This window comes from Salvelinus fontinalis, chromosome 1 (genome assembly GCF_029448725.1).
Source record: "Salvelinus fontinalis isolate EN_2023a chromosome 1, ASM2944872v1, whole genome shotgun sequence".
NCBI lineage: Eukaryota > Metazoa > Chordata > Actinopteri > Salmoniformes > Salmonidae > Salvelinus > Salvelinus fontinalis.
In genome coordinates, this window is record NC_074665.1 from 95,782,828 (window position 1) to 95,810,411 (window position 27,584).

Consider the following 27,584-nt stretch of genomic DNA (forward strand, 5'->3'; position numbering starts at 1 on the left):
TTCTGTCAGGGTGTTGTTCTGTCAGGGTGTTGTTCTGTCAGTGTGTGTTGTTCTGTCAGGGTGTGTTGTTGTTCTGTCATTGTGTTGTTCTGTCAGTGTGTGTTGTTCTGTCAGTGTGTGTTGTTGTTCTGTCAGTGTGTGTTGTTGTTCTGTCAGTGTGTGTGTTGTTCTGTCAGTGTGTTGTTCTGTCAGTGTGTTGTTCTGTCAGTGTGTTGTTCTGTCAGTGTGTGTTGTTCTGTCAGTGTGTGTTGTTCTGTCAGTGTGTGTTGTTGTTCTGTCAGTGTGTGTGTTGTTCTGTCAGTGTGTGTTGTTGTGTTAGTGTGTGTTGTTGTTCTGTCAGTGTGTGTTGTTCTGTCAGTGTGTGTTGTTCTGTCAGTGTGTGTTGTTCTGTCAGTGTGTGTTGTTCTGTCAGTGTGTGTTGTTCTGTCAGGGTGTGTGTTGTTGTGTCAGGGTGTGTGTTGTTCTGTCAGTGTGTGTTGTTCTGTCAGGGTGTGTGTTGTTCTGTCAGTGTGTGTGTTGTTGTGTCAGGGTGTGTGTTGTTCTGTCAGTGTGTGTTGTTCTGTCAGGGTGTGTGTTGTTCTGTCAGGGTGTGTTGTTGTGTCAGTGTGTGTTGTTGTTCTGTCAGTGTGTGTTGTTCTGTCAGGGTGTGTTGTTCTGTCAGTGTGTGTTGTTGTTCTGTCAGGGTGTGTTGTTGTGTCAGGGTGTGTTGTTGTTCTGTCAGGGTGTGTTGTTCTGTCAGGGTGTGTTGTTGTTCTGTCAGGGTGTGTTGTTCTGTCAGGGTGTGTTGTTCTGTCAGGGTGTGTTGTTCTGTCAGTGTGTGTTGTTCTGTCAGTGTGTGTTGTTCTGTCAGGGTGTGTTGTTGTTCTGTCAGGGTGTGTTGTTGTTCTGTCAGGGTGTGTTGTTGTTCTGTCAGTGTGTGTTGTTCTGTCAGTGTGTGTTGTTGTTCTGTCAGGGTGTGTTGTTGTTCTGTCAGGGTGTGTTGTTCTGTCAGTGTGTGTTGTTGTTCTGTCAGTGTGTGTTGTTCTGTCAGGGTGTGTTGTTCTGTCAGTGTGTGTTGTTCTGTCAGTGTGTGTTGTTCTGTCAGTGTGTGTTGTTGTTCTGTCAGGGTGTGTTGTTCTGTCAGGGTGTGTTGTTCTGTCAGTGTGTGTTGTTCTGTCAGGGTGTGTTGTTGTTCTGTTAGTGTGTGTTGTTCTGTCAGGGTGTGTTGTTCTGTCAGGGTGTGTTGTTCTGTCAGTGTGTGTTGTTGTTCTGTCAGTGTGTGTTGTTGTTCTGTCAGTGTGTGTTGTTCTGTCAGGGTGTGTTGTTCTGTCAGGGTGTGTTGTTCTGTCAGTGTGTGTTGTTGTTCTGTCAGTGTGTGTTGTTCTGTCAGGGTGTGTTGTTCTGTCAGGGTGTGTTGTTCTGTCAGTGTGTGTTGTTGTTCTGTCAGTGTGTGTTGTTCTGTCAGGGTGTGTTGTTCTGTCAGGGTGTGTTGTTCTGTCAGGGTGTGTTGTTCTGTCAGGGTGTGTTGTTCTGTCAGGGTGTGTTGTTCTGTCAGGGTGTGTGTTGTTCTGTCAGGGTGTGTTGTTCTGTCAGGGTGTGTTGTTCTGTCAGGGTGTGTTGTTCTGTCAGTGTGTGTTGTTCTGTCAGGGTGTGTTGTTGTTCTGTCAGGGTGTGTTGTTGTTCTGTCAGGGTGTGTTGTTGTTCTGTCAGGGTGTGTTGTTGTTCTGTCAGGGTGTGTTGTTCTGTCAGGGTGTGTTGTTGTTCTGTCAGGGTGTGTTGTTCTGTCAGTGTGTGTGTTGTTCTGTCAGGGTGTGTTGTTGTTCTGTCAGGGTGTGTTGTTGTTCTGTCAGGGTGTGTTGTTCTGTCAGGGTGTGTTGTTCTGTCAGGGTGTGTTGTTGTTCTGTCAGGGTGTGTTGTTGTTCTGTCAGGGTGTGTTGTTGTTCTGTCAGGGTGTGTTGTTCTGTCAGTGTGTGTGTTGTTCTGTCAGTGTGTTGTTGTTGTTCTGTCAGGGTGTGTTGTTCTGTCAGTGTGTGTGTTGTTCTGTCAGGGTGTGTTGTTGTTCTGTCAGGGTGTGTTGTTCTGTCAGTGTGTGTGTTGTTCTGTCAGTGTGTTGTTGTTGTTCTGTCAGGGTGTGTTGTTCTGTCAGGGTGTGTTGTTCTGTCAGTGTGTTGTTGTTCTGTCAGGGTGTGTTGTTCTGTCAGTGTGTGTGTTGTTCTGTCAGTGTGTTGTTGTTGTTCTGTCAGGGTGTGTTGTTCTGTCAGGGTGTGTTGTTCTGTCAGTGTGTTGTTGTTCTGTCAGTGTGTGTTGTTCTGTCAGGGTGTGTTGTTGTTCTGTCAGTGTGTGTGTTGTTCTGCCAGTGTGTGTTGTTGTTCTGTCAGTGTGTGTTGTTCTGTCAGGGTGTGTTGTTGTTCTGTCAGGGTGTGTTGTTGTGTCAGTGTGTTGTTGTTATGTCAGTGTGTGTGTTGTTCTGCCAGTGTGTGTTGTTGTTCTGTCAGTGTGTGTTGTTCTGTCAGGGTGTGTTGTTCTGTCAGGGTGTGTGTTCTTCTGTCAGGTTGTGTTGTTCTGTCAGTGTGTGTTGTTCTGTCAGGGTGTGTTGTTCTGTCAGTGTGTGTTGTTCTGTCAGGGTGTGTTGTTCTGTCAGTGTGTGTTGTTGTTCTGTCAGGGTGTGTTGTTCTGTCAGTGTGTGTGTTGTTCTGTCAGTGTGTGTGTTGTTCTGTCAGTGTGTTGTTGTTCTGTCAGTGTGTGTGTTGTTCTGTCAGTGTGTGTTGTTGTTCTGTCAGTGTGTGTTGTTCTGTCAGGGTGTGTTGTTGTTCTGTCAGTGTGTGTTGTTCTGTCAGGGTGTGTTGTTCTGTCAGGGTGTGTTGTTCTGTCAGTGTGTGTTGTTGTTCTGTCAGTGTGTTGTTGTTCTGTCAGGGTGTGTTGTTCTGTCAGGGTGTGTTGTTCTGTCAGGGTGTGTTGTTCTGTCAGGGTGTGTTGTTCTGTCAGGTTGTGTTGTTCTGTCAGTGTGTGTTGTTCTGTCAGTGTGTTGTTGTTCTGTCAGGGTGTGTTGTTGTTCTGTCAGGGTGTGTTGTTCTGTCAGTGTGTGTTGTTCTGTCAGGGTGTGTGTTGTTTGGTCAGTGTCCTCTGTGTGTCAAGGTCTCTAGCTGTTTGTCAGACAGCGCCCTGTGTTAGCTAGCTGCCAACAGAAGACATCTATTGAACGTAGCTGTTTCGTGATGTTGATATGACTGAAGCCTAATGATGCGTTATTCTATGAGAGAGGATACCTTTTCCCTCCCTCACCACCTCCTCATACAGCAGCTGTCTCTCGTTGAGATCAATACAAGTCGATCTGAGAGACTGGGGTTAGCAGGTAGGCTAGCAGTGGTCTGATTGAAAAGTCTCCCACTCTGTGAGTGAAATAGTCTTTCCGTCATGATGCCATTCGTTATTTAGAGTGGACATATATCATGATATCCAGACACAACATTGATTGTCCGTGACTCTTGGTCGTGTGGAAATGCCAGTAGATTCAAACAGTTATTCATCTCAGTGTCTACTGGTACAGCAGGTTGTTGACGTCTACATTAGCTAGCTAGATCATTGTGTTGCTGGGGATAATGTGTTGATTATTGCAGATACAGATATATTTATTGAGATAGTGAATGAGGTAGTTGTGGACTCAATGAGACCTGTCCTACTGTATGGTAGTAGTGGACTCAGTGAGACCTGTCCTACTGTATGGTATTTGTGGACTCAGTGAGACCTGTCCTACTGTATGGTATTTGTGGACTCAGTGAGACCTGTCCTACTGTATGGTATTTGTGGACTCAGTGAGACCTGTCCTACTGTATGGTAGTTGTGGACTCAATGAGACCTGTCCTACTGTATGGTAGTTGTGGACTCAATGAGACCTGTCCTACTGTATGGTAGTTGTGGACTCAGTGAGACCTGTCCTACTGTATGGTAGTTGTGGACTAAGTGAGACCTGTCCTACTGTATGGTAGGTGTGGACTCAATGAGACCTGTCCTACTGTATGGTAGTTGTGGACTCAGTGAGACCTGTCCTACTGTATGGTAGTTGTGGACTCAGTGAGACCTGTCCTACTGTATGGTAGGTGTGGACTCAATGAGACCTGTCCTACTGTATGGTAGTTGTGGACTCAGTCAAACCTGTCCTACTGTATGGTAGTTGTGGACTCTGAGACCTGTCCTACTGTATGGTAGTTGTGGACTCAGTCAGACCTGTCCTACTGTATGGTAGTTGTGGACTCAGTGAGACCTGTCCTACTGTATGGTAGTTGTGGACTCAGTGAGACCTGTCCTACTGTATGGTAGTTGTGGACTCAGTCTGACCTGTCCTACTGTATGGTAGTTGTGGACTCTGAGACCTGTCCTACTGTATGGTAGTTGTGGACTCAGTGAGACCTGTCCTACTGTATGGTAGTTGTGGACTCAGTCAGACCTGTTCTACTGTATGGTAGTTGTGGACTCTGAGACCTGTCCTACTGTATGGTAGTTGTGGACTCTGAGACCTGTCCTACTGTATGGTAGTGGTGGACTCAGTGAGACCTGTCCTACTGTATGGTAGTTGTGGACTCAGTGAGACCTGTCCTACTGTATGGTAGTGGTGGACTCAATGAGACCTGTCCTACTGTATGGTAGTTGTGGACTCAGTGAGACCTGTCCTACTGTATGGTAGTGGTGGACTCAGTGAGACCTGTCCTACTGTATGGTAGTGGTGGACTCAATGAGACCTGTCCTACTGTATGGTAGTTGTGGACTCAGTGAGACCTGTCCTACTGTATGGTAGTGGTGGACTCAGTGAGACCTGTCCTACTGTATGGTAGTTGTGGACTCAATGAGACCTGTCCTACTGTATGGTAGTGGTGGACTCAGTCAGACCTGTCCTACTGTATGGTAGTTGTGGACTCAGTGAGACCTGTCCTACTGTATGGTAGTTGTGGACTCGATGAGACCTGTCCTACTGTATGGTAGTTGTGGACTCAGTGAGACCTGTCCTACTGTATGGTAGTTGTGGACTCAGTCAGACCTGTCCTACTGTATGGTAGTTGTGGACTCAGTCAGACCTGTCCTACTGTATGGTAGTTGTGGATTCAGTCAGACCTGTCCTACTGTATAGTAGTTGTGGACTCAGTGAGACCTGTCCTACTGTATGGTAGTTGTGGACTCAGTCAGACCTGTCCTACTGTATAGTAGTTGTGGACTCAGTGAGACCTGTCCTACTGTATGGTAGTTGTGGACTCAGTCAGACCTGTCCTACTGTATGGTAGTTGTGGACTCAATGAGACCTGTCCTACTGTATGGTAGTTGTGGACTCAGTGAGACCTGTCCTACTGTATGGTAGTTGTGGACTCAGTCAGACCTGTCCTACTGTATGGTAGTTGTGGACTCAGTGAGACCTGTCCTACTGTATGGTAATTGTGGACCTGTCCTACTGTATGGTAGTTGTGGACTCAGTCAGACCTGTCCTACTGTATGGTAGTTGTGGACTTAGTGAGACCTGTCCTACTGTATGGTAGTTGTGGACTCAGTGAGACCTGTCCTACTGTATGGTAATTGTGGACCTGTCCCACTGTATGGTAGTTGTGGACTCAGTCAGACCTGTCCTTCTGTATGGTAGTTGTGGACTCAGTGAGACCTGTCCTACTGTATGGTAGTTGTGGACCTGTCCTACTGTATGGTAGTTGTGGACTCAGTCAGACCTGTCCTACTGTATGGTAGTTGTGGACTCAGTCAGACCTGTCCTACTGTATGGTAGTTGTGGACTCAATGAGACCTGTCCTACTGTATGGTAGTTGTGGACTCAATGAGACCTGTCCTACTGTATGGTAGTTATGGACTCAGTGAGACCTGTCCTACTGTATGGTATTTGTGGACTCAGTGAGACCTGTCCTACTGTATGGTAGTTGTGGACTCAGTGAGACCTGTCCTACTGTATGGTAGTTGTGGACTCAGTGAGACCTGTCCTACTGTATGGTAGTTGTGGACTCAGTGAGACCTGTCCTACTGTGTGGTAGTTGTGGACTCAGTTAGACCTGTCCTACTGTATGGTAGTTGTGAGACCTGTCCTACTGTATGGTAGTTGTGAGACCTGTCCTACTGTATGGTAGTTGTGGACTCAGTGAGACCTGTCCTACTGTATGGTAGTTGTGGACTCAGTGAGACCTGTCCTACTGTATGGTAGTTGTGGACTCAGTGAGACCTGTCCTACTGTATGGTATTTGTGGACCTGTCCTAATGTGTGGTAGCGATGATATACATGTTATGTTATGAGCTGTGGGCCTTTCCTTCCCATAGCAGAGAGCTGTACTGGGCAGGACCTGGCAGACCTTGGAGACCGCCTCAGAGACTGGTTCCAACTGCTCCATGGAAACGCCAAGCAGAACAACTCAGGCAAGCCTGGACCTGGCACCGCCTCAGGTGAGTGTGTTTGTGTGTGTTTGTGGGTTCCTGGACCTGGCACTGCCTCTTGTCTCTCTTTCTCCATCTCTCTCTCTCTGCTCCCTCTACTCTCTCTGCTCTCTACTCTCTCTCATTCCTCTCTTGCTCTCTCTCTCCCTCTCACTCTCTCTCCTCTCTCTCCCTCTCACTCTCTCTCCCTCTCCTCTCTCTCTCTCTCTCTCTCTCTCTCGTCTCTGTCTCGCTCTCTCTCTCTCATTCCTCTCTCTCTCTCGTCTCTCTCTCGTCTCTCTTTCCTCTCTCTCCTCTCGTCCAGTACACTCCTTTATGCTCTGATTCACAGCTGACATCTCAGTTATGACAGTCCATAATGAAATCTTCACCCAATAAAGAGCTATACACAAAGTAGCACATTCCTGTTTGAGTTGCAATGTGTTTGAAAGTCATCAGTGTCACAGACAGACCTTCGCCTGGACCGTATTGAATTAAACTCAGGACCACGTTGTATCATGCGAAAGGTAAAGGGAGATTTAATATTGCTTCCTACATGGCCTCCTCACAGAGACACCCTCTCAGATGTTCTCCAGGAGGGCTGAAGCCCCACCCCATAGCATTCCCTCTGTCACAGGTGCAGCTCATCACCTGTGATCAGAGATAGAGGGAGGAGAGACAGGGAACTAAGAGAGAACAGCGTGACATCACAACATGACATCACAGCAACATGACATCACAGCAACATGACAGCACAACAACATGACATCACAGCAGCATGACATCACAGCAACATGACATCACGGCAACATGACATCACGGCAACATGACATCACGGCAACATGACATCACAGCAACATGACATCACAGAAACATGACATCACAGCAACATGACATCGCAGCAAGATGACATCGCAGCAACATGACATCACAGCAACATGACATCACAGCAACATGACATCACAGCAACATGACATCACATAACTCCCAATCACACAACTACTGAGAATAACAGATCAGGGTGAAACATAGAACTGTAAGTTGATGAAATATGGATTATGACATTGCCCAGTATAATAAAGGATAGACACATAAACATTCATACATCCACTCTGTCATTCTCAGCCCTCCCGTCTAGACAGAGATAGCAGGCACCCTGTGAAGGCCTCCTTTAAAATATGCCTTATGTGACAGTAGGCAGGAAGAGGAGAAGTGACGTGAATCACATTGACAATCAAGTCATTTCCTGGTATTTGTTGAGCCAGGATAGTCCACTCAGTAACCCTCTGTTTTCCAGGGAGTGCTGGGTTCCATAAACTAATCTAACTAACTAACTAACTAACTAAACTAATCACATTTGGTTTCACTTGGTCCTTGTTTTGATTGATTTGAATTGAACTGGGATTTGATTTGACCTGCACTTTGATTTGATGTGTCTTGACAGACATCTAGTAAATCAAATGTATAATTATGTTTTCTATCCTCAGTCCTGGACAAGAGCCTGGTGGCCAGCTGTAAGGATTCCATAGGCTGGATGTTCTCTAAACTGGATACTAATACGGATCTGTATCTGGACCAGGTAACTTTGTCTTGTCTGTTAATCCTTTTATTTGTTTTACCATGGAGGACCACTTTGAAAACAAGTGTTTAAATGAATACTCTCAGCTGTTCTCTTTCTGTGATCAGATACTCATCTAGTTTTACACATACAGTACATTATGTGTTATTTTTTTTACCCCAAATAAAATAAAGTACATTTGAATTCAGGCCGAGCTGGCAGCTATCAACCTGGACAAGTATGAGGTGTGCATCCGGCCCTTCTTCAACTCCTGTGACGGCTACAAGGACGGGAGGGTATCCACCGCAGAGTGGTGCCTCTGCTTCTGGAGGGAAAGTGAGTGTTACAGACTGACTGACTGGCTGACTGGCTGACTGACTGACTGACTGACTGGCTGACTGGACGGGAGGGTATCCACCGCAGAGTGGTGCCTCTGCTTCTGGAGGGAAAGTGAGTGTTACAGACTGACTGACTGACTGACTGACTGGCTGACTGACTGACTGACTGGCTGACTGACTGACTGACTGACTGGCTGACTGGACGGGAGGGTATCCACCGCAGAGTGGTGCCTCTGCTTCTGGAGGGAAAGTGAGTGTTACAGACTGACTGACTGACTGACTGACTGGCTGACTGACTGACTGACTGGCTGACTGGCTGACTGACTGACTGACTGACTGGCTGACTGGACGGGAGGGTATCCACCGCAGAGTGGTGCCTCTGCTTCTGGAGGGAAAGTGAGTGTTACAGACTGACTGACTGGCTGACTGGCTGACTGACTGGCTGACTGGCTGACCTGCTGACTGACTGGCTGACTGGCTGACTGACTGACTGGCTGACCCAAGGTTCTGTTTTTGGAGGGAAAGTGAGTGTTACAGACTGACTGACTGGCTGATTGACTGGCTGACTGACTGACTGGCTGACTGACTGGCTGACCCAGGGTTCTGTTTTTGGAGGGAAAGTGAGTGTTACTGACTGACTGACTGACTGACTGACTGACTGGCTGACTGACTGACTGACTGACTGGCTGACTTACTGGCTGACCCAGGGTTCTGTTTTTGGAGGGAAAGTGAGTGTTACAGACTGGCTGGCTGGATGACTGACTGGCTTACTGGCTGGCTGGCTGACTGACTGACTGGCTGACTGGCTGACTGACTGACTGGCTGACCCAGGGTTCTGTTTTGGAGGGAAAGTGAGTGTGTGACCAATCTGGGGTTTAAGGACCACAATGGAAATAAGTCCTGACCGTATTGTGCTATCCCTGACAAGTTTTTAAAATCTATCTATTTAATCTTAAGGCTGTTAGACTGCTGAGATCCACTGCTATATAAATACATCACCAATAGTGTTGCCTCTGCTTCTGGGGATGTGAGTGTTACTGACTGACTGACTGGCTGACTCTCTCTCTCTGTCTCTCTGTCTCTCTGTCTCTCTCTCTCTGTCTCTCTGTCTCTCTGTCTCTGTCTCTCTGTCTCTCTCTCTCTCTCTTTCTCTCTCTCACTCTCTCGTTCTCTTTCTCTCTCTCTTTCTCTCTCTCTCTCTCTCGTTCTCTTTCTCTCTCTCTCTTTCTCAATTCAATTCAATTCAATGGGCTTTATTGGCATGGGAAACATGTGTTAACATTGCCAAAGCAAGTGAGGTAATAATAATATACAAAAGTGAAATAAACAATAAAAATTATCAGTAAACATTACACATACAGAAGTTTCAAAACAATAAAGACATTACAAATGTCATATTATATATATACAGTGTTGTAACAATGTACAAATGGTTAAAATACACAAGGGAAAATAAATAACCATAAATATGGGTTGTATTTACAATGGTGTTTGTTCTTCACTGGTTGCCCTTTTCTTCTCTCTCTCTGTCTCTTTCTCTCTCTCTTTCTGTCTCTCTCTTCCTCTGTCTCTCTCTATCGCTCTCTTGTTCTCTCTCTCTCTCTCTCCCTCTCGCTCTCTCTCTCTCATCCAAAGACATCCATTATACTAGTTCACTCAGCACTTAGTTGATAATCAATAAGAGTATAAAAGAATGAAATACAAGATTTACTAAACCAATCAATACAGGAGAAAAGTGTGATTATGAAAACGATTGATTGAAATTCCATTTAGAATAGAACGGTTGAAATGCTTTTCCCGGCATCCCTTCTCTGTTGTCTTCCTCAGAGCCCGCTTGTCTGGCTGAACTAGAGAGGATCCAGGTTCAACAAGTGGCCAAGAAGAAGCCTGGTAAGTGTCTGTCTTATAACAGGGACTTTACAGGAAGTTTGCCCCAAATGGCATCCTATTCCCTACATAGTACACTACTTTTGCCCAGGGTCCATATGGCTGTGGTTAAAAGTAGTGCACTATGTAGGGAATCGGGTGTCATTTGGGACGTACACAATAAGATGACCTAATGTAGTATATTAGTGTATGACTCTGTTATCAACTGAAATGTTTTCTATATTAGTGTCTATGACTCTGTTCTATATTAGTGTCTATGACTCTGTTCTATATTAGTGTCTATGACTCTGTTCTATATTAGTGTCTATGACTCTGTTCTATATTAGTGTCTATGACTCTGTTCTATATTAGTGTCTATGACTCTGTTCTATATTAGTGTCTATGACTCTGTTCTATATTAGTGTCTATGACTCTGTTCTATATTAGTGTCTATGACTCTGTTCTATATTAGTGTCTATGACTCTGTTCTATATTAGCGTCTATGACTCTGTTCTATATTAGTGTCTATGACTCTGTTCTATATTAGTGTCTATGACTCTGTTCTATATTAGTGTCTATGACTCTGTTCTATATTAATGTCTATGACTCTGTTCTATATTAGTGTCTATGACTCTGTTCTATATTAGTGTCTATGACTCTGTTCTATATTAGTGTCTATGACTCTGTTCTATATTAGTGTCTATGACTCTGTTCTATATTAGTGTCTATGACTCTGTTCTATATTGGTGTCTATGACTCTGCTATCAACTGAAAGGTTTTCTACTAAATTGTTTCCTGAACATATGGTTTCATATAAGGAATAAGGTGTGTGTGTTTCCTAGACATATGGTTTCATATAAGGAATAAGGTGTGTGTGTTTCCTAGACATATGGTTTCACATAAGGAATAAGGTGTGTGTGTTTCCTAGAGATATGGTTTCACATAAGGAATAAGGTGTGTGTGTTTCCTAGACATATGGTTTCACATAAGGAATAAGGTGTGTTTGTTTCCTAGAGATATGGTTTCACATAAGGAATAAGGTGTGTGTGTTTCCTGGGCATATGGTTTCATATAAGGAATAAGGTGTGTGTGTTTCCTAGACATATGGTTTCATATAAGGAATAAGGTGTGTGTGTTTCCTAGACATATGGTTTCACATACGGAATAAGGTGTGTGTGTTTCCTAGACATATGGTTTCACATAAGGAATAAGGTGTGTGTGTTTCCTAGACATATGGTTTCACATAAGGAATAAGGTGTGTGTGTTTCCTAGACATATGGTTTCACATAAGGAATAAGGTGTGTGTGTTTCCTAGACATATGGTTTCACATAAGGAATAAGGTGTGTGTGTTTCCTAGACATATGGTTTCACATAAGGAATAAGGTGTGTGTGTTTCCTAGACATATGGTTTCACATAAGGAATAAGGTGTGTGTGTTTCCTAGACATATGGTTTCACATAAGGAATAAGGTGTGTGTGTTTCCTAGACATATGGTTTCACATAAGGAATAAGGTGTGTGTGTTTCCTAGACATATGGTTTCACATAAGGAATAAGGTGTGTGTGTTTCCTAGACATATGGTTTCACATAAGGAATAAGGTGTGTGTGTTTCCTAGACATATGGTTTCACATAAGGAATAAGGTGTGTGTGTTTCCTAGACATATGGTTTCACATAAGGAATAAGGTGTGTGTGTTTCCTAGACATATGGTTTCACATAAGGAATAAGGTGTGTGTGTTTCCTAGACATATGGTTTCACATAAGGAATAAGGTGTGTGTGTTTCCTAGACATATGGTTTCACATAAGGAATAAGGTGTGTGTGTTTCCTAGACATATGGTTTCACATAAGGAATAAGGTGTGTGTGTTTCCTAGACATATGGTTTCACATAAGGAATAAGGTGTGTGTGTTTCCTAGACATATGGTTTCACATAAGGAATAAGGTGTGTGTGTTTCCTAGACATATGGTTTCATATAAGGAATAAGGTGTGTGTGTTTCCTAGACATATGGTTTCACATAAGGAATAAGGTGTGTGTGTTTCCTAGACATATGGTTTCACATAAGGAATAAGGTGTGTGTGTTTCCTAGACATATGGTTTCACATAAGGAATAAGGTGTGTGTTTCCTAGACATATGGTTTCACATAAGGAATAAGGTGTGTGTGTTTCCTAGACATATGGTTTCATATAAGGAATAAGGTGTGTGTGTTTCCTAGACATATGGTTTCACATAAGGAATAAGGTGTGGAGGATCTATTCCCCCTGATCTACTCGTCAGCCTGTTCTGGTGTGGGCGGGTGTGAGCTGCTGCTGCTGGCGTCTGCCCGTGTTGTGGCTGGTGTGTGTCTGTGGGGTGAGGTACAGTGTGTGTGTGTACTTGTGTAGTACTGAGAAGGTGCCTGGAGCACATTGTGTTAGGAGTGTGCCGTGGCTAGTGTGTGTGTGTGTGTGTGTGTGTAGTTTGTGTGTAGTTGTGTAACAAGGTGTCTGCAGCAGCAGGGGAGCTGGAGGATGCTCATTAAACAGACAGGCAGCAGCCAGGATCAAGGCCTAATCAGGCTGATTGGAGAGCAGTGTTAAGGTGAACCCCATGGAGCCCACAGCAGGCTCAGGGAGAGAGGAGTTTTATTTCATAAAACCTTTACATCACCAGCAGCACAAACCCCACTTCAACAGACTACAAAGTTAGAACCAAGCCCCCCTCCTCGTCCAGGGTATATAGAGCCCCCTCTGACGCCCCACACCACCACAAAGTCCCCCAGACGGTTCACCAGCCTCCCCATATACATGGTCCAGTGTCAGCCGAGTCGGAACCAGCCCCAGCAGCACAGCTCTGGGCTCCGTACACCCCGCCCCCTCCTCCTCCTGTTGGCTACTCTATACCTAGACCCTCCTCCTGTTGGCTACTCTATACCTAGACCCTCCTCCTGTTGGCTACTCTATACCTAGACCCTCCTCCTGTTGGCTACTCTATACCTAGACCCTCCTCCTCCTGTTGGCTACTCTATACCTAGACCCTCCTCCTCCTGTTGGCTACTCTATACCTAGACCCTCCTCCTCCTGTTGGCTACTCTATACCTAGACCCTCCTCCTGTTGGCTACTCTATACCTAGACCCTCCTCCTGTTGGCTACTCTATACCTAGACCCTCCTCCTGTTGGCTACTCTATACCTAGACCCTCCTCCCGTTGGCTACTCTATACCTAGACCCTCCTCCTGTTGGCTACTCTATACCTAGACCCTCCTCCTCTTGGCTACTCTATACCTAGACCCTCCTCCTGTTGGCTACTCTATACCTAGACCCTCCTCCTGTTGGCTACTCTATACCCAGACCCTCCTCCTGTTGGCTACTCTATACCTAGACCTTCCTCCTGTTGGCTACTCTATACCTAGGCCCTCCTCCTGTTGGCTACTCTATACATAGACCCTCCTCCTGTTGGCTACTCTATACCTAGACCCTCCTCCTGTTGGCTACTCTATACCTAGACCCTCCTCCTGTTGGCTGCTCTATACCTAGACCCTCCTCCTGTTGGCTACTCTATACCTAGACCCTCCTCCTGTTGGCTACTCTATACCTAGTGCAGCACGGACCCCCACCACCTCCTGCTGCAGCAGCCTGGTTGACTTTATGGAGGAAGCCTTCGCCATGTCGCTGGTAGATTTCCATCCATCCTCTTCTTGCAGGTCACCCAACTTATTAAACCCCGCTATGACCTGCAAGATGGCATTGGTCAGCACTCTGGTCTGGAGAAGTGGGTTGTGAAACGGTGACTCCTCCATGCTCCTGACTGTGAAACATCTCTGTGAACATGCCCAAAGCACAGAGCGGTAGAACAGAGTAATGACTGACATATCAACCTGCTCCATATCCAACAGGAACAAGTACCAGTGTCCTACCCAAGGTCCCCTACTCTCCTCAGAACAGCCCAAACAGTGTCTCTCCAGCACACCCCCTGCTGGTACAGAAGTCTCTGTGCAGCTTGTAGATGGAAAGCTGTCACTCTGGAGATAATGTCCACCAGCCCTTGGCCCACCTCATGCAAATGGAGGTGTAACACTGCTGCTCGTGTCCAGTGTTGACCAGACCAAAATAAATGCACCTGTCAAAAGATAACCAACAGAGGTAACAGACAAGAGAAAGGTCTCCCCCTGTGATGCTGATCAGAGCCATCAACAGAGGTAACAGACAAGAGAAAGGTCTCCCCCTGTGATGCTGATCAGAGCCATCAACAGAGGTAACAGACAAGAGAAAGATCTCCCCCTGTGATGCTGATCAGAGCCATCAACAGAGCCAACAGACAAGGGAAAGATCTCCCCCTGTGATGCTGATCAGAGCCATCAACAGAGGTAACAGACAAGGGAAAGAGCTCCCCCTGTGATGCTGATCAGAGCCAACAACAGAGGTAACAGACAAGGGAAAGATCTCCCCCTGTGATGCTGATCAGAACCATCAACAGAGGTAACAGACAAGGGAAAGATCTCCCCCTGTGATGCTGATCAGAGCCATCAACAGAGGTAACAGACAAAGGAAAGATCTCCCCCTGTGATGCTGATCAGACCCATCAACAGAGGTAACAGACAAGGGAACGATCTCCCCCTGTGATGCTGAACAGAGCCATCAACAGAGGTAACAGACAAGGGAAAGATCTCCCCCTGTGATGCTGATCAGAGCCATCAACAGAGGTAACAGACAAAGGAAAGATCTCCCCCTGTGATGCTGATCAGAGCCATCAACAGAGGTAACAGACAAGGGAAAGACCTCCCCCTGTGATGCTGATCAGAGCCATCAACAGAGGTAACAGACAAGGGAAAGATCTCCCGCTGTGATGCTGATCAGAGCCATCAACAGAGGTAACAGACAAGAGAAAGATCTCCCCTGTGATGCTGATCAGACCCATCAACAGAGGTAACAGACAAGGGAAAGATCTCCCCCTGTGATGCTGATCAGAGCCATCAACAGAGGTAACAGACAAGGGAAAGACCTCCCCCTGTGATGCTGATCAGACCCATCAACAGAGGTAACAGACAAGGGAAAGATCTCCCCCTGTGATGCTGATCAGACCCATCAACAGAGGTAACAGACAAGAGAAAGATCTCCCCTGTGATGCTGATCAGACCCATCAACAGAGGTAACAGACAAGGGAAAGATCTCCCCCTGTGATGCTGATCAGAGCCATCAACAGAGGTAACAGACAAGGGAAAGACCTCCCCCTGTGATGCTGATCAGACCCATCAACAGAGGTAACAGACAAGGGAAAGATCTCCCCCTGTGATGCTGATCAGACCCATCAACAGAGGTAACAGACAAGGGAAAGATCTCCCCCTGTGATGCTGATCATCATGTTTTATGGACTTTTCTTTTCCACTACTTTCTTTCCTTTGCTGGATCTTCTTCTCTTCCCGCTGCAACACGGCCATTCAGACGCCAACGCACCCTCTGAGTAACTTTATCCAAGCCCACGGATGTCTTAATGGGATTGACTGTCCTGATAAACTTCTCTACATCATGAGAAAAAAAATCCTGTAAATTAATCTTCTTCAAATATTCTTCAACCATGTAGACTTTCCCCTCATACGTCACCTGCAGTCACATAAACCATGTAGACTTTCCCCTCATACCTCACCTGCAGTCACATTAACCATGTAGACTTTCCCCTCATACCTCACCTGCAGTCACATTAACCATGTAGACTTTCACCTCATACCTCACCTGTAGTCACATAAACCATGTAGACTTTCCCCTCATACCTCACCTGATACCAGATACCTGCCTTTTACAAGCAGTAACATGTTTCAGTTGTGGGTTTTAACATCCAAGTAATAACTGTCTTTGGCTTTCCCGTAACGTGTGAGCTCTCGCATCAGGTTGCCATCTGGAATGAACGTTGGCACATTGGATAAAGTAACCCTGGTATCCGGGGAGAAAAGCGGCGTGATTAGCAAAAACACATCATTTAGAGTAACACCTGTCTCAACCATCCGCTTGACAAGGTGCTCCTCTTTCAGAAACACAACTACTGCTTTATTCATTTTCCCTCCCTCCTCCTCTCCCTCCCTCCTCTCCCTCCCTCCTCTCCCTCCCTCCTCTCACTCCCTCCTCTCACTCCCTCCTCTCACTCCCTCCCTCCTCCCCTCCTCCTCTCCCTCCTCTCCCTCCCTCTTCTCACTCCCTCCTCTCTCTCCTTCCCTCCTCTCACTCCCTCCTCTTCCTCCTCTCACTCCCTCCTCTCACTCCCTCCCTCCTCTCACTCCCTCCTCTCCCTCCCTCCTCTCCCTCCCTCCTCTCACTCCCTCTCCCTCCCTCCTCTCACTCCCTCTCCCTCCCTCCCTTCTCCTCTCCCTCCTCTCCCTCCCTCTTCTCACTCTCTCCTCTCCCTCCCTCCCTCCTCCTCTCCTTCCCTCTTCTCACTCCCTCCTCTTCCTCCTCTCACTCCCTCCTCTCTCTCCCTCCCTCCTCTCACTCCATCCTCTCACTCCTCCCCTCCCTCCTCTCCTTCCCTCCTCCCTCCCTCCCTCCCTCCCTCCCTCCCTCCCTCCCTCCTCCTCTCACTCCCTCCCCTCCCTCCTCTCACACCCTCCTCTCCTTCCTTCCTCTCCCTCCTCCTCTCACTCCCTCCTCGCACTCCTCCTCTCACTCCATCCCTCCCTCCCTCCTCTCCTTCCCTCCTCTGCTTCCCTCCTCAGCTTCCCTCCTCTCACTCCCTCCTCTCCCTCCCTCCTCTCCCTCCCTCCTCTCACTCCTCCTCTCCCTCCCTCCTCTCACTCCTCCTCTCACTCCTCTGAACAAAAAAGGGACAGCAACCTCTCACCACACACAGCACCCTCACACAACCAACTCCAGAGAGAGAGAGTCTCCTTCCAGTGTTGTGATTGGCAGGCCTGTCAGTAGAGGTGCCAATCAAAGGACAACAAGGAACCAAACCAAAAACAGGCCGACTGACATGATTGTGATTTTACTCCTCTGCTCAAGGATACCTAATGCCCCTACAGCAAAATGGTGCAGAATGGTGCAGTTTGTTGGGGTATGGTGCAGTATGATGGGGTATGGTGCAGTATGGTGGGGTATGGTGCAGTATGGTGGGGTATGGTGCAGTATGTTGGGGTATGGTACAGTATGTTGGGGTATGGTGCAGTATGTTGGGGTATGGTGCAGTATGTTGGGGTATGGTGCAGTATGGTGGGGTATGGTGCAGAATAGTACAGTATAGTACAGTATGGTGCAGTATGGTGGGGTATGGTGCAGTATGGTGGGGTATGGTGCAGTATGGTGGGGTATGGTGCAGAATAGTACAGTATAGTACAGTATGGTGCAGTATGGTGGGGTATGGTGCAGTATGGTGGGGTATGGTGCAGAATAGTACAGTATAGTACAGTATGGTGGGGTATGGTGCAGTATGGTGGGGTATGGTGCAGAATAGTACAGTATAGTACAGTACGGCGCAGTATGGTAGGGTATGGTGCAGTATGGTGGGGTATGGTGCAGTATGGTGGGGTATGGTGCAGAATAGTACAGTATAGTGCAGTATGGTGCAGTATGGTGGGGTATGGCGCAGAATAGTACAGTATAGTACAGTATGGCGCAGTATGGTGGGGTATGGCGCAGAATAGTACAGTATGGCGCAGTATAGTGGGGTATGGCGCAGAAGAGTACAGTATGGTGGGGTATGGTGCAGAATAGTACAGTATAGTACAGTATGGCGCAGTATGGTGGGGTATGGCGCAGAATAGTACAGTATAGTACAGTATGGTGGGGTATGGTGCAGAATAGTACAGTATAGTACAGTATGGTGCAGTATAGTACAGTATGGTGCAGTATGGTGGGGTATGGTGCAGTATGGTGGGGTATGGTACATTATGGTGGGGTATGGTGCAGTATGGTGCAGTATGGTGGGGTATGGTGGGGTATGGTACAGTATGGTGGGGTATGGTGCAGTATGTTGGGGGTATGGTGCAGTATGGTACAGTATGTTGGGGTATGGTGCAGTATGGTACAGTATGATGAGGTATGGTGGTGTATGGTGCAGAATAGTACAGTATGGTGCAGTATTTTGGGGTATGGCGCAGTATGTTGGGGTATGGTGCAGAATAGTACGGTATGGTGCAGTATGTTGGGGTATGGCGCAGTATGTTGGGGTATGGTGCAGTATGTTGGGGTATGGTGCAGTATGTTGGGGTATGGCGCAGTATGTTGGGGTATGGTACAGTATGTTTGGGTATGGTGAGGTATGGTGGGGTATGGTGCAGTATGTTGGGGTATGGTGCAGTATGATTAGGTATGGCACAGTATGGTGGTGTATGGTGCAGAATAGTACAGTATAGTACAGTATGGTGCAGTATAGTACAGCATGGTGCAGTATGTTGGGGTATGGTGCAGTATGATGGGGTATGGTGCAGTATGATTAGGTATGGTGCAGTATGTTGGGGTATGGTGCAGTATGATGGGGTATGGTGCAGTATGATTAGGTATGGTGCAGTATGTTGGGGTATGGTGCAGTATGATGGGGCATGGTGCAGTATGTTGGGGTATGGTGCAGTATGATTAGGTATGGTGCAGTATGATTAGGTATGGTGCAGTATGATTAGGTATGGTGCAGTATGTTGGGGTATGGTGCAGTATGATGGGGTATGGTGCAGTATGTTGGGGTATGGTGCAGTATGGTGGGGTATGGTGCAGTATGTTGGGGTATGGTACAGTATGTTGGGGGTATGGTGCAGTATGATTAGGTATGTTGGGGTATGGTGCAGTATGTTGGGGTATGGTGCAGTATGATGGGGTATGGTGCAGTATGTTGGGGTATGGTGGGGTATGGTGCAGTATGTTGGGGTATGGTACAGTATGTTGGGGTATGGTACAGTATGATGGGGTATGGTGCAGTATGATGGGGTATGGTGCAGTATGTTGGGGTATGGTGCAGTATGGTGAAGTATGTTGGGGTATGGTGCAGTATGTTGGGGTATGGTGCAGTATGTTGGGGTATGGTGCAGTATGATGGGGTATGGTGCAGTATGATGAGGTATGTTGGGGTATGGTGCAGTATGATGGGGTATAGTGCAGAATGGTGGGGTATGGTGCAGTATGTTGGGGTATGGTGCAATATGATGGGGTATGGTGCAGTATGGTGGGGTATGGTGCAGTATGATGAGGCATTGTGCAGTATGGTGTGGTGCAGTATAGTACAGTATGTTGGGGTATGGTACAGTATGTTGGGGTATGGTACAGTATGATGGGGTATGGTGCAGTATGATGGGGTATGGTGCAGTATGTTGGGGTATGGTGCAGTATGGTGAAGTATGTTGGGGTATGGTGCAGTATGTTGGGGTATGGTGCAGTATGTTGGGGTATGGTGCAGTATGATGGGGTATGGTGCAGTATGATGAGGTATGTTGGGGTATGGTGCAGTATGATGGGGTATAGTGCAGAATGGTGGGGTATGGTGCAGTATGTTGGGGTATGGTGCAGTATGATGGGGTATGGTGCAGTATGTTGGGGGTATGGTGCAGTATGATGGGGTATGGTGCAGTATGTTGGGGTATAGTGCAGTATGTTGGGGTATGGTGCAGTATGGTGGGGTATGGTACATTATGGTGCATTATGTTTGGGTATGGTGCAGTATGATGAGGTATGGTGCAGTATAGTACAGTATGGTGCAGTATGTTGGGGTATGGTGCAGTATGTTGGGGTATAGTGCAGTGTGTTGGGGTATAGTGCAGTATGTTGGGGTATAGTGCAGTATGTTGGGGTATGGTACAGTATGTTGGGGTATAGTGCAGTATGGTGGGGTATGGTGCAGTATGTTGGGGTATGGTGCAGTATGTTGGGGTATGGTGCAGTATGTTGGGGTATAGTGCAGTATGGTGGGGTATGGTGAAGTATGTTGGGGTATGGTGCAGTATGGTGGGGTATGGTGCAGTATGTTGGGGTATAGTGCAGTATGTTGGGGTATGGTGCAGTATGTTGGGGTATGGTGCAGTATGGTGGGGTATGGTACATTATGGTGCAGTATGTTGGGGTATGGTGCAGTATGATGGGGTATGGTGCAGTATGGTGGGGTATGGTGTGCATTATGTTGGGGTATGGTGCAGTATGATGAGGTATGGTGCAGTATGTTGTGTGTATGGTGCAGTATGGTGGGGTATGGTGCAGTATGTTGGGTGTATGGTGCAGTATGGTGGGGTATGGTGCAGTATGTTACAGTATGGTGCAGTATGGGTACCAACTAAGGATAAGGAGGAACCAAACCAAAAACAGGCTTTAAATATTTGAAGACAAGTTTAAAGTTAGTTCCCCATTGGGACTTGTTTTATTCCTTGTCTTGTCTCTTTATTTTGGGGGCATTTGTAACTCCGCCCCCTCGCTACAGTGTTTATGTAAAGTGGCAGTTGTGTTTGACAGTTGGTCTGAAGGGAGGAGGCTGAAACAGAGGGGAAACTGTCACAGGACTGTCAACCATTTTCACATGACACTATCAAGACATAGACATACAGTTGAAGTCGGAAGTTTACATACACCTCAGCCAAATACATTTAAACTCAGTTTTTCAGAATTCCTGACATTTAATCCTAGTAAGAATTCCCTGTTTTAGGTCAGTTAGGATCCCCACTTTATTTTAAGAATGTTAAATGTCAGAATAATAGTAGAGATAATGATTTATTTCAGCTTTTATTTCTTTCATCACATTCCCAGTGGGTCAGAAGTTTACATACACTCAATTAGTATTTGGTAGCATTGCTTTTAAATTGTTTAACTTGGGTCAAACGTTTTGGGTAGTCTTCCAGAAGCGTCCCACAATAAGTTGGGTGAATTTTGGCTCATTCCTCCTGACAGAGCTGGTGTAACTGAGTCAGGTTTGTAGGCCTCCTTGCTCACACACTCTTTTTCAGTTCTGCCCACAAATGTTCTATAGGATTGAGGTCAGGGCTTTGTGATGGCCACTCCAATACCTTGACAGTGTTGTCCTTAAGCCATTTTGCCACAACTTTGGAAGTATGCTTGGGCTCATTGTCCATTTGGAAGACCCATTTGCGACCAAGCTTTAACTTCCTGACTGATGTCTTGAGATGTTGCTTCAATATATCCACATAATTTTCCTTCGTCATGATGCCATCTATTTTGTGAAGTGCACCAGTCCCTCCTGCAGCAAAGCACCCCCACAACATGATGCTGCCACCCCCGTGCTTCACGGTTGGGATGGTGTTCTTCGGCTTACAAGCATCCCCCTTTTTCCTCCAAACATAACGATGGTCATTATGGCCAAACAGTTCTATTTTTGTTTCATCAGACCAGAGGACATTTCTCCAAAAAGTACTATCTTTGTCCCCATGTGCAGTTGCAAATCATAGTCTGGCATTTTTATGGCGGTTTTGGAGCAGTGGCTTCTTCCTCGCTGAGCGGCCTTTCAGGTTATGTTGATATAGGACTCGTTTTACTGTGGATATAGATACTTTTGTACCTGTTTCCTTCGGCATCTTCACAAGGTCCTTGCTGTTGTTCTGGGATTGATTTGCACTTTTCACACCAAAGTACGTTCATCTCTAGGTGACAGAAGGCGTCTCCTTCCTGAGCGGTATAACGGCTGCGTGGTCCCATGGTGTTTATACTTGCGTACTATTGTTTGTACAGATGAAGGTGGTACCTTCAGGCATTTGGATGAACCAAGATGAACCAGACTTGTGTAGGTCTACAAAAAAAATTCTGAGGTCTTGACTGATTTCTTTAGATTTTCCCATGATGTCAAGCAAAGAGGCACTGAGTTTGAAGGTAGGCCTTGAAATACATCCACAGGTACACCTCCAATTGACGCAAATGATGTCAATTAGCCAATCAGAAGCTTCTAAAGCCATGACATAATTTTCTGGAATTTTCTAAGCTGTTTAAAGGCACAGTCAACTTAGTGTATGTAAACTTCTGAGACACTGGAATTGTGATACAGTGAATTATAAGTGAATAATCTGTCTGTAAACAATTGTTGAAACATTACTTGTCATGCACACAGTAGATATCCTAACCGGCTTGCCAAAACTATAGTTTGTTAACAAGGAATTTGTTGAGTGGTTGAAAATCTAGTTTTAATGACTCCAACCTAAGTGTATTTAAACTTCCGACTTCAACTGTACATGAGAAAATATATTAATAAAAATGACACTATCACGGCATAGAGAGACATGCATGAGTAAATATATAGATAGATTAATGCATCCTGAATAAAGGCCTGGCTCAATAAATCAGACTAGAGTCTGTCTCTCTCTCTTTGAGACAAACACATTTTGATGGACTTTGTATTGTATTATGTAGTGGTATGTGATGCCTGGTTGTGTCACCTGGCTATCTTGAGATAGGTAGGTATGATAGGTAGGTAGTGGTATGTGATGCCTGGTTGTATCACCTGGCTATCTTGAGATAGGTAGGTATGATAGGTAGGTAGTGGTATGTGATGCCTGGTTGTGTCACCTGGCTATCTTGAGATAGGTAGGTATGATAGGTAGGTAGTGGTATGTGTTTTATGTGTTGTTTCCTGTTTGGACCCCAGGAAGAGTAGCCTCTGCCTCAGCAGCAGCTCATTGGGCGATCCTCATAAATACTACTAATACTACTACTCTCTCTCTGTCTCTCACTCTCTCGCCTCTCCCTATTTTTTCTGTGTCTCTCTCACTCTATCGCCTCCCTGTTTTTTCTGTCCCTCTCTCTTCCTCTCTCTCTTTCTCTTTCTCCCTCTGTTCTTCCGCCTCCCTCTCTGTCTTTCTCCCTCTCTTCTACCCTCTCTCTCACCTCTCTCTCTCTCTGGCATTCTCCAACAGACAGCTCCTCCTCTGTTACCTCTCCTTCCTTTCCGGACTGAGTCTCCTCACAGGTCTACAAGCTGCGCTGACGTTTTTCATTTATGCACCACTTATCTCTTCCACCGGTGTGAGGCAGCGCAGAGAGCTCCGCAGCACAGTGCATACATATTTAACAACACAGTGTGTGTGTGTTTTTGCAGGCATGTACATCCCCAGCTGCGACGAGGACGGCTACTACAGGCAGCTGCAGTGTGACCAGAGCATGGGAGAGTGTTGGTGTGTCGACCAGCACGGAGGAGAAATGATGGGCTCTAGAATCCATGGCAACCCTGACTGTGGTAAGAGCTGTAGGGCTGTAGGGAAGAGCTTCTTGGTGGTTAGACAATAACAAAAAGCAGGCATTGTGATTGGTTGAGACGCGTCCTAAGCCACTCCTAAAAAAAAAAACTGTTAGTATGGGTCCGCCTATGAGAAATGCCTGCGCATCCAGTGTCCCATCAACTAATTCATTAAGTTGATGTCTACTGTAAAAAGCATCTAGACATTATATCCCCATGCTTCTAGCCTAACATTTGGTTTGCAACAACAGGGGGGTTTGTACAAATGTTTCTGTCTCTGGACATGTGCAACATTGTTTCGATATTGAAATTCGATCTCCACCGTCCTATTGAGAATTAATGAACGTGTCAGGATGAGACGGACATCTTGTCTCAGCCAGTTGAAATCATGAATCAGCATCGTTTTTATGGATATAAGAAATGTCGATATAAAAACAGGTCAAACGACACGCAGATACTTTGCTGTTATTTTGGCTTCACTTTTAAACGTGACTGGAAGTTAGCCCTAGTTGGCTAGCTAGCAAGCAAGGGATGAGAGCGTTGCCAGCCAGCATGGCAATGGAACATTTAGAACACGACTGTAGATATAGAACAACAAGACTTAACGACTGGGTCGCTTCTGTAGATATAGAACAACAAGACTTACCGACTGGGTCCCGTCTGTAGATATAGAACAACAAGACTTAACGACTGGGTCGCGTCTGTAGATATAGAACAACAAGACTTAACGACTGGGTCGCTTCTGTAGATATAGAACAACAAGACTTAACGACTGGGTCGCGTCTGTAGATATAGAACAACAAGACTTAACGACTGGGTCGCGTCTGTAGATATAGAACAACAAGACTTAACGACTGGGTCGCGTCTGTAGATATAGAACAAAAAGACTTAACGACTGGGTCGCGTCTGTAGATATAGAACAACAAGACTTAACGACTGGGTCGCTTCTGTAGATATAGAACAAAAAGACTTAACGACTGGGTCACGACTGTAGATATAGAACAACAAGACTTAACGACTGGGTCGCGTCTGTAGATATAGAACAACAAGACTTAACGACTGGGTCGCGTCTGTAGATATAGAACAACAAGACTTAACGACTGGGTCCCGTCTGTAGATATAGAACAACAAGACTTAACGACTGGGTCCCGTCTGTAGATATAGAACAACAAGACTTAACGACTGGGTCGCTTCTGTAGATATAGAACAACAAGACTTAACGACTGGGTCGCGTCTGTAGATATAGAACAACAAGACTTAACGACTGGGTCCCGTCTGTAGATATAGAACAACAAGACTTAACGACTGGGTCGCGTCTGTAGATATAGAACAACAAGACTTAACGACTGGGTCCCGTCTGTAGATATAGAACAACAAGACTTAACGACTGGGTCCCGTCTGTAGATATAGAACAACAAGACTTAACGACTGGGTCCCGTCTGTAGATATAGAACAACAAGACTTAACGACTGGGTCCCGTCTGTAGATATAGAACAAAAAGACTTAACGACTGGGTCCCGACTGTAGATATAGAACAAAAAGACTTAACGACTGGGTCCCGACTGTAGATATAGAACAAAAAGACTTAACGACTGGGTCCCGACTGTAGATATAGAACAACAAGACTTAACGACTGGGTCCCGTCTGTAGATATAGAACAACAAGACTTAACGACTGGGTCCCGTCTGGGGTCTAGGGTCCCGTCTGTAGATATAGAACAAAAAGACTTAACGACTGGGTCCCGACTGTAGATATAGAACAAAAAGACTTAACGACTGGGTCACGACTGTAGATATAGAACAAAAAGACTTAACGACTGGGTCACGACTGTAGATATAGAACAACAAGACTTAATGACGGGGTCGCGTCTCCGTCAACCTAACCAGAATGAACGGCCTGCCGGCTTGACTAGCAACCATAGATGTGTCGGGACTGGGCCTATATTTTCGTTGAGGGATGAAATGGAAGCCTATGAATAGATTTATCAAAATAACGTTTTTTATTTAATTGGTGACCCGTTGTAGAAAAGCAATTATAAACTGGGTGGTTCGAGCCTTGAATGCTGATTGGCTGAAATGGGTATGACAAAACATGTATTTTTACTGCTCTAATTACATTGGTAACCAGTTTATAATAGCAATAAGGCACAGGAGGTGTGGTATATGGCCAATATACCACGGCTAAGAGCTGTGTCCAGGCACTCCACTTTGCGTCGTGCATAAGAACAGCCCTTAGCTGTGGTATATTGGCCATATACCACACCTCCTGTGCCTTATTGCTTAACTGTCCACTCGAGGTGCAAAAGGGACTTTTTTAGCAGGCTACACTGCTCTACAGGACCCCTCTTCTTCTGTGAGGTTTAACAGCAGTTCGTATCCAATATGTGGCATTACCTTCCCCAACGAAACCATAGTACAGATCCATTACACTTTGTGATACAAAATGGGAACCGGGAAATATTATAAATAAATAAAGATATACATATATTTTAATTACCCTACCAACTTAACCCTACACTCATTAAAAACCCACTACCCCATTCCCCTACTTTGATCCTATCTGCTCCTGCACCATGCCAGCGGCCTGGGGGGACGCGACAACACACCCTGTAACTCTTCTGAAGTCAAATCTCGTATACCCAACTACATCTCTGCAGCTGCCACCACAACATCTATTGTCTGTGATTTACGTTCCATTTCTGCGGTACAGTTGATAACCATTGCTACAAACACTAAGAAGCCAACCTTACTGAAGCCTGTATCACTCGTTGACCTATCCTTCTGTTCTGGCACAGATCTACTATTCACTGGAATCCTCTCAGGATCCCTGACCCTTGACCCCTCCTCCTCTACTTTCTTCACTGTCTCAGCGTACGAGACCGTCTGTACTACTCTGACTCAAAGCCACCCCAATCTGCCTCTCTCACACCGGGCACTTCCCATGATCCCCAGCATCATAGACACCCAGCATCATAGACACCCAGCATCATAGACACCCAGCATCATAGACAGTTAACACACACAACTTAATCCACCGAAACGACACAATCCTCTTTCCCCATTGCCCTCCTGCACACTTCCCACATCTTGGACTCTCCGTCCTATACACTGCTGTGGCCATAAACGTTACAGCTGAAACAGAGCAGTGGATTCAGAAGAGAAGCTCTAACAGGATACCTGATATATCCTAACATGGCTTTGTTGGGTAGAGACTCTGACTCAAAACCAGTGGAGGCTTCTGAGGGGAGGACGGCTCAATGTCTGGAACAGAGTTAATGGAATGACATCAACCACATGGAAACAAATGTGTTTGATGTATTTGATACCATTCCACTCCAGCCATTACCACGAGCCCGTCCTCCCCAATTAAGGTGCCACCAGCCCCCAGTGTTCAAAACTCAAAAGGACTGACGGTGACTCCTCTGATTCACCGTGCTCACCACCGGGTCTTCGTCGCACCAAACGTCGAGCGTCACCAACACCAGGAATCTTCAACTTGAATTGTTCCACCTCCAAACTTAACGCTACCCCAGAAATCCCTCCCTTTAATGGTGCCCTGTAACTAAGCGTGTAAAGCAAGATACAGGTCTTTCCCCAAGTTGTGTCGCACGGAGCGCCCTGCTCCCTCTGATCTGAAGAAACACAAACCAACATCACCACTCCACTTCGGGTTACCTTCACCCACTCAACAGCACCCACTAACTTTTCCACCCAACCTGAAACCACCCATGAATCAGCCAAAAGGCCTGGTTCCACCCTCACTCCCACTGGACCAAACTTGTCTTTATCAATAACCAGGTCCATCAATGCAAGTCTCTGGCTCCGAGATCCTCACAACACCGGCTACCCCTTCACCTCCAGAACTGTAACTGGCGTCCGCCTCACTCTGTTTGAACGTGTCATCAATCTTCCTCTTCATACCCTCTCCATTGTTATTGCTAGCTTCAATAGATTCAAACCTCCCTCAGTCTTTTCAACCTCCTCTCACTTTCAAATCAAATCACTTTTTATTGGTCACATGCACATGGCTAGCAGATTTTATTAAGAGTGTAGGGAAATGCTTTCCCCCCCATTTGTATTTATTAAGGATCCCCATTAGCTGTTGCCAAGGCAACAGCTACTCTTCCTGGGGTCCAAACAGATTAAAGTACTTACATGTAAAACAAAATATAAAACAGTACATCATAAAACATTATTATACCACTACATATCTACAATACAACATGTATAATACCACCGTACAACAATATTACAATGTGCGTGTGTGTAGAGTGCTGTGTGTAGAGTGCTGTGTGTAGAGTGCTGTGTGTAGAGTGCTGTGTGTGTAGAGTGCTGTG

At 46.1% G+C, this 27,584-nt stretch overlaps 1 protein-coding gene across 2 annotated transcripts in view; it reads left to right on the plus strand.

Annotated features, from left to right (window-relative positions):
- LOC129864186 (testican-2-like) overlaps nt 1–27,584 on the plus strand; it is a 70,350-nt gene that overhangs the window by 37,039 nt on the left and 5,727 nt on the right. For both annotated transcript variants that reach the window (XM_055936884.1, XM_055936875.1), the window contains exons 5-9: nt 6,280–6,402; nt 7,860–7,951; nt 8,140–8,266; nt 10,096–10,158; nt 23,111–23,248. In XM_055936884.1, the coding sequence (XP_055792859.1) occupies nt 6,280–6,402; nt 7,860–7,951; nt 8,140–8,266; nt 10,096–10,158; nt 23,111–23,248 (543 nt within the window). The remainder of the gene's footprint in view (nt 1–6,279; nt 6,403–7,859; nt 7,952–8,139; nt 8,267–10,095; nt 10,159–23,110; nt 23,249–27,584) is intronic.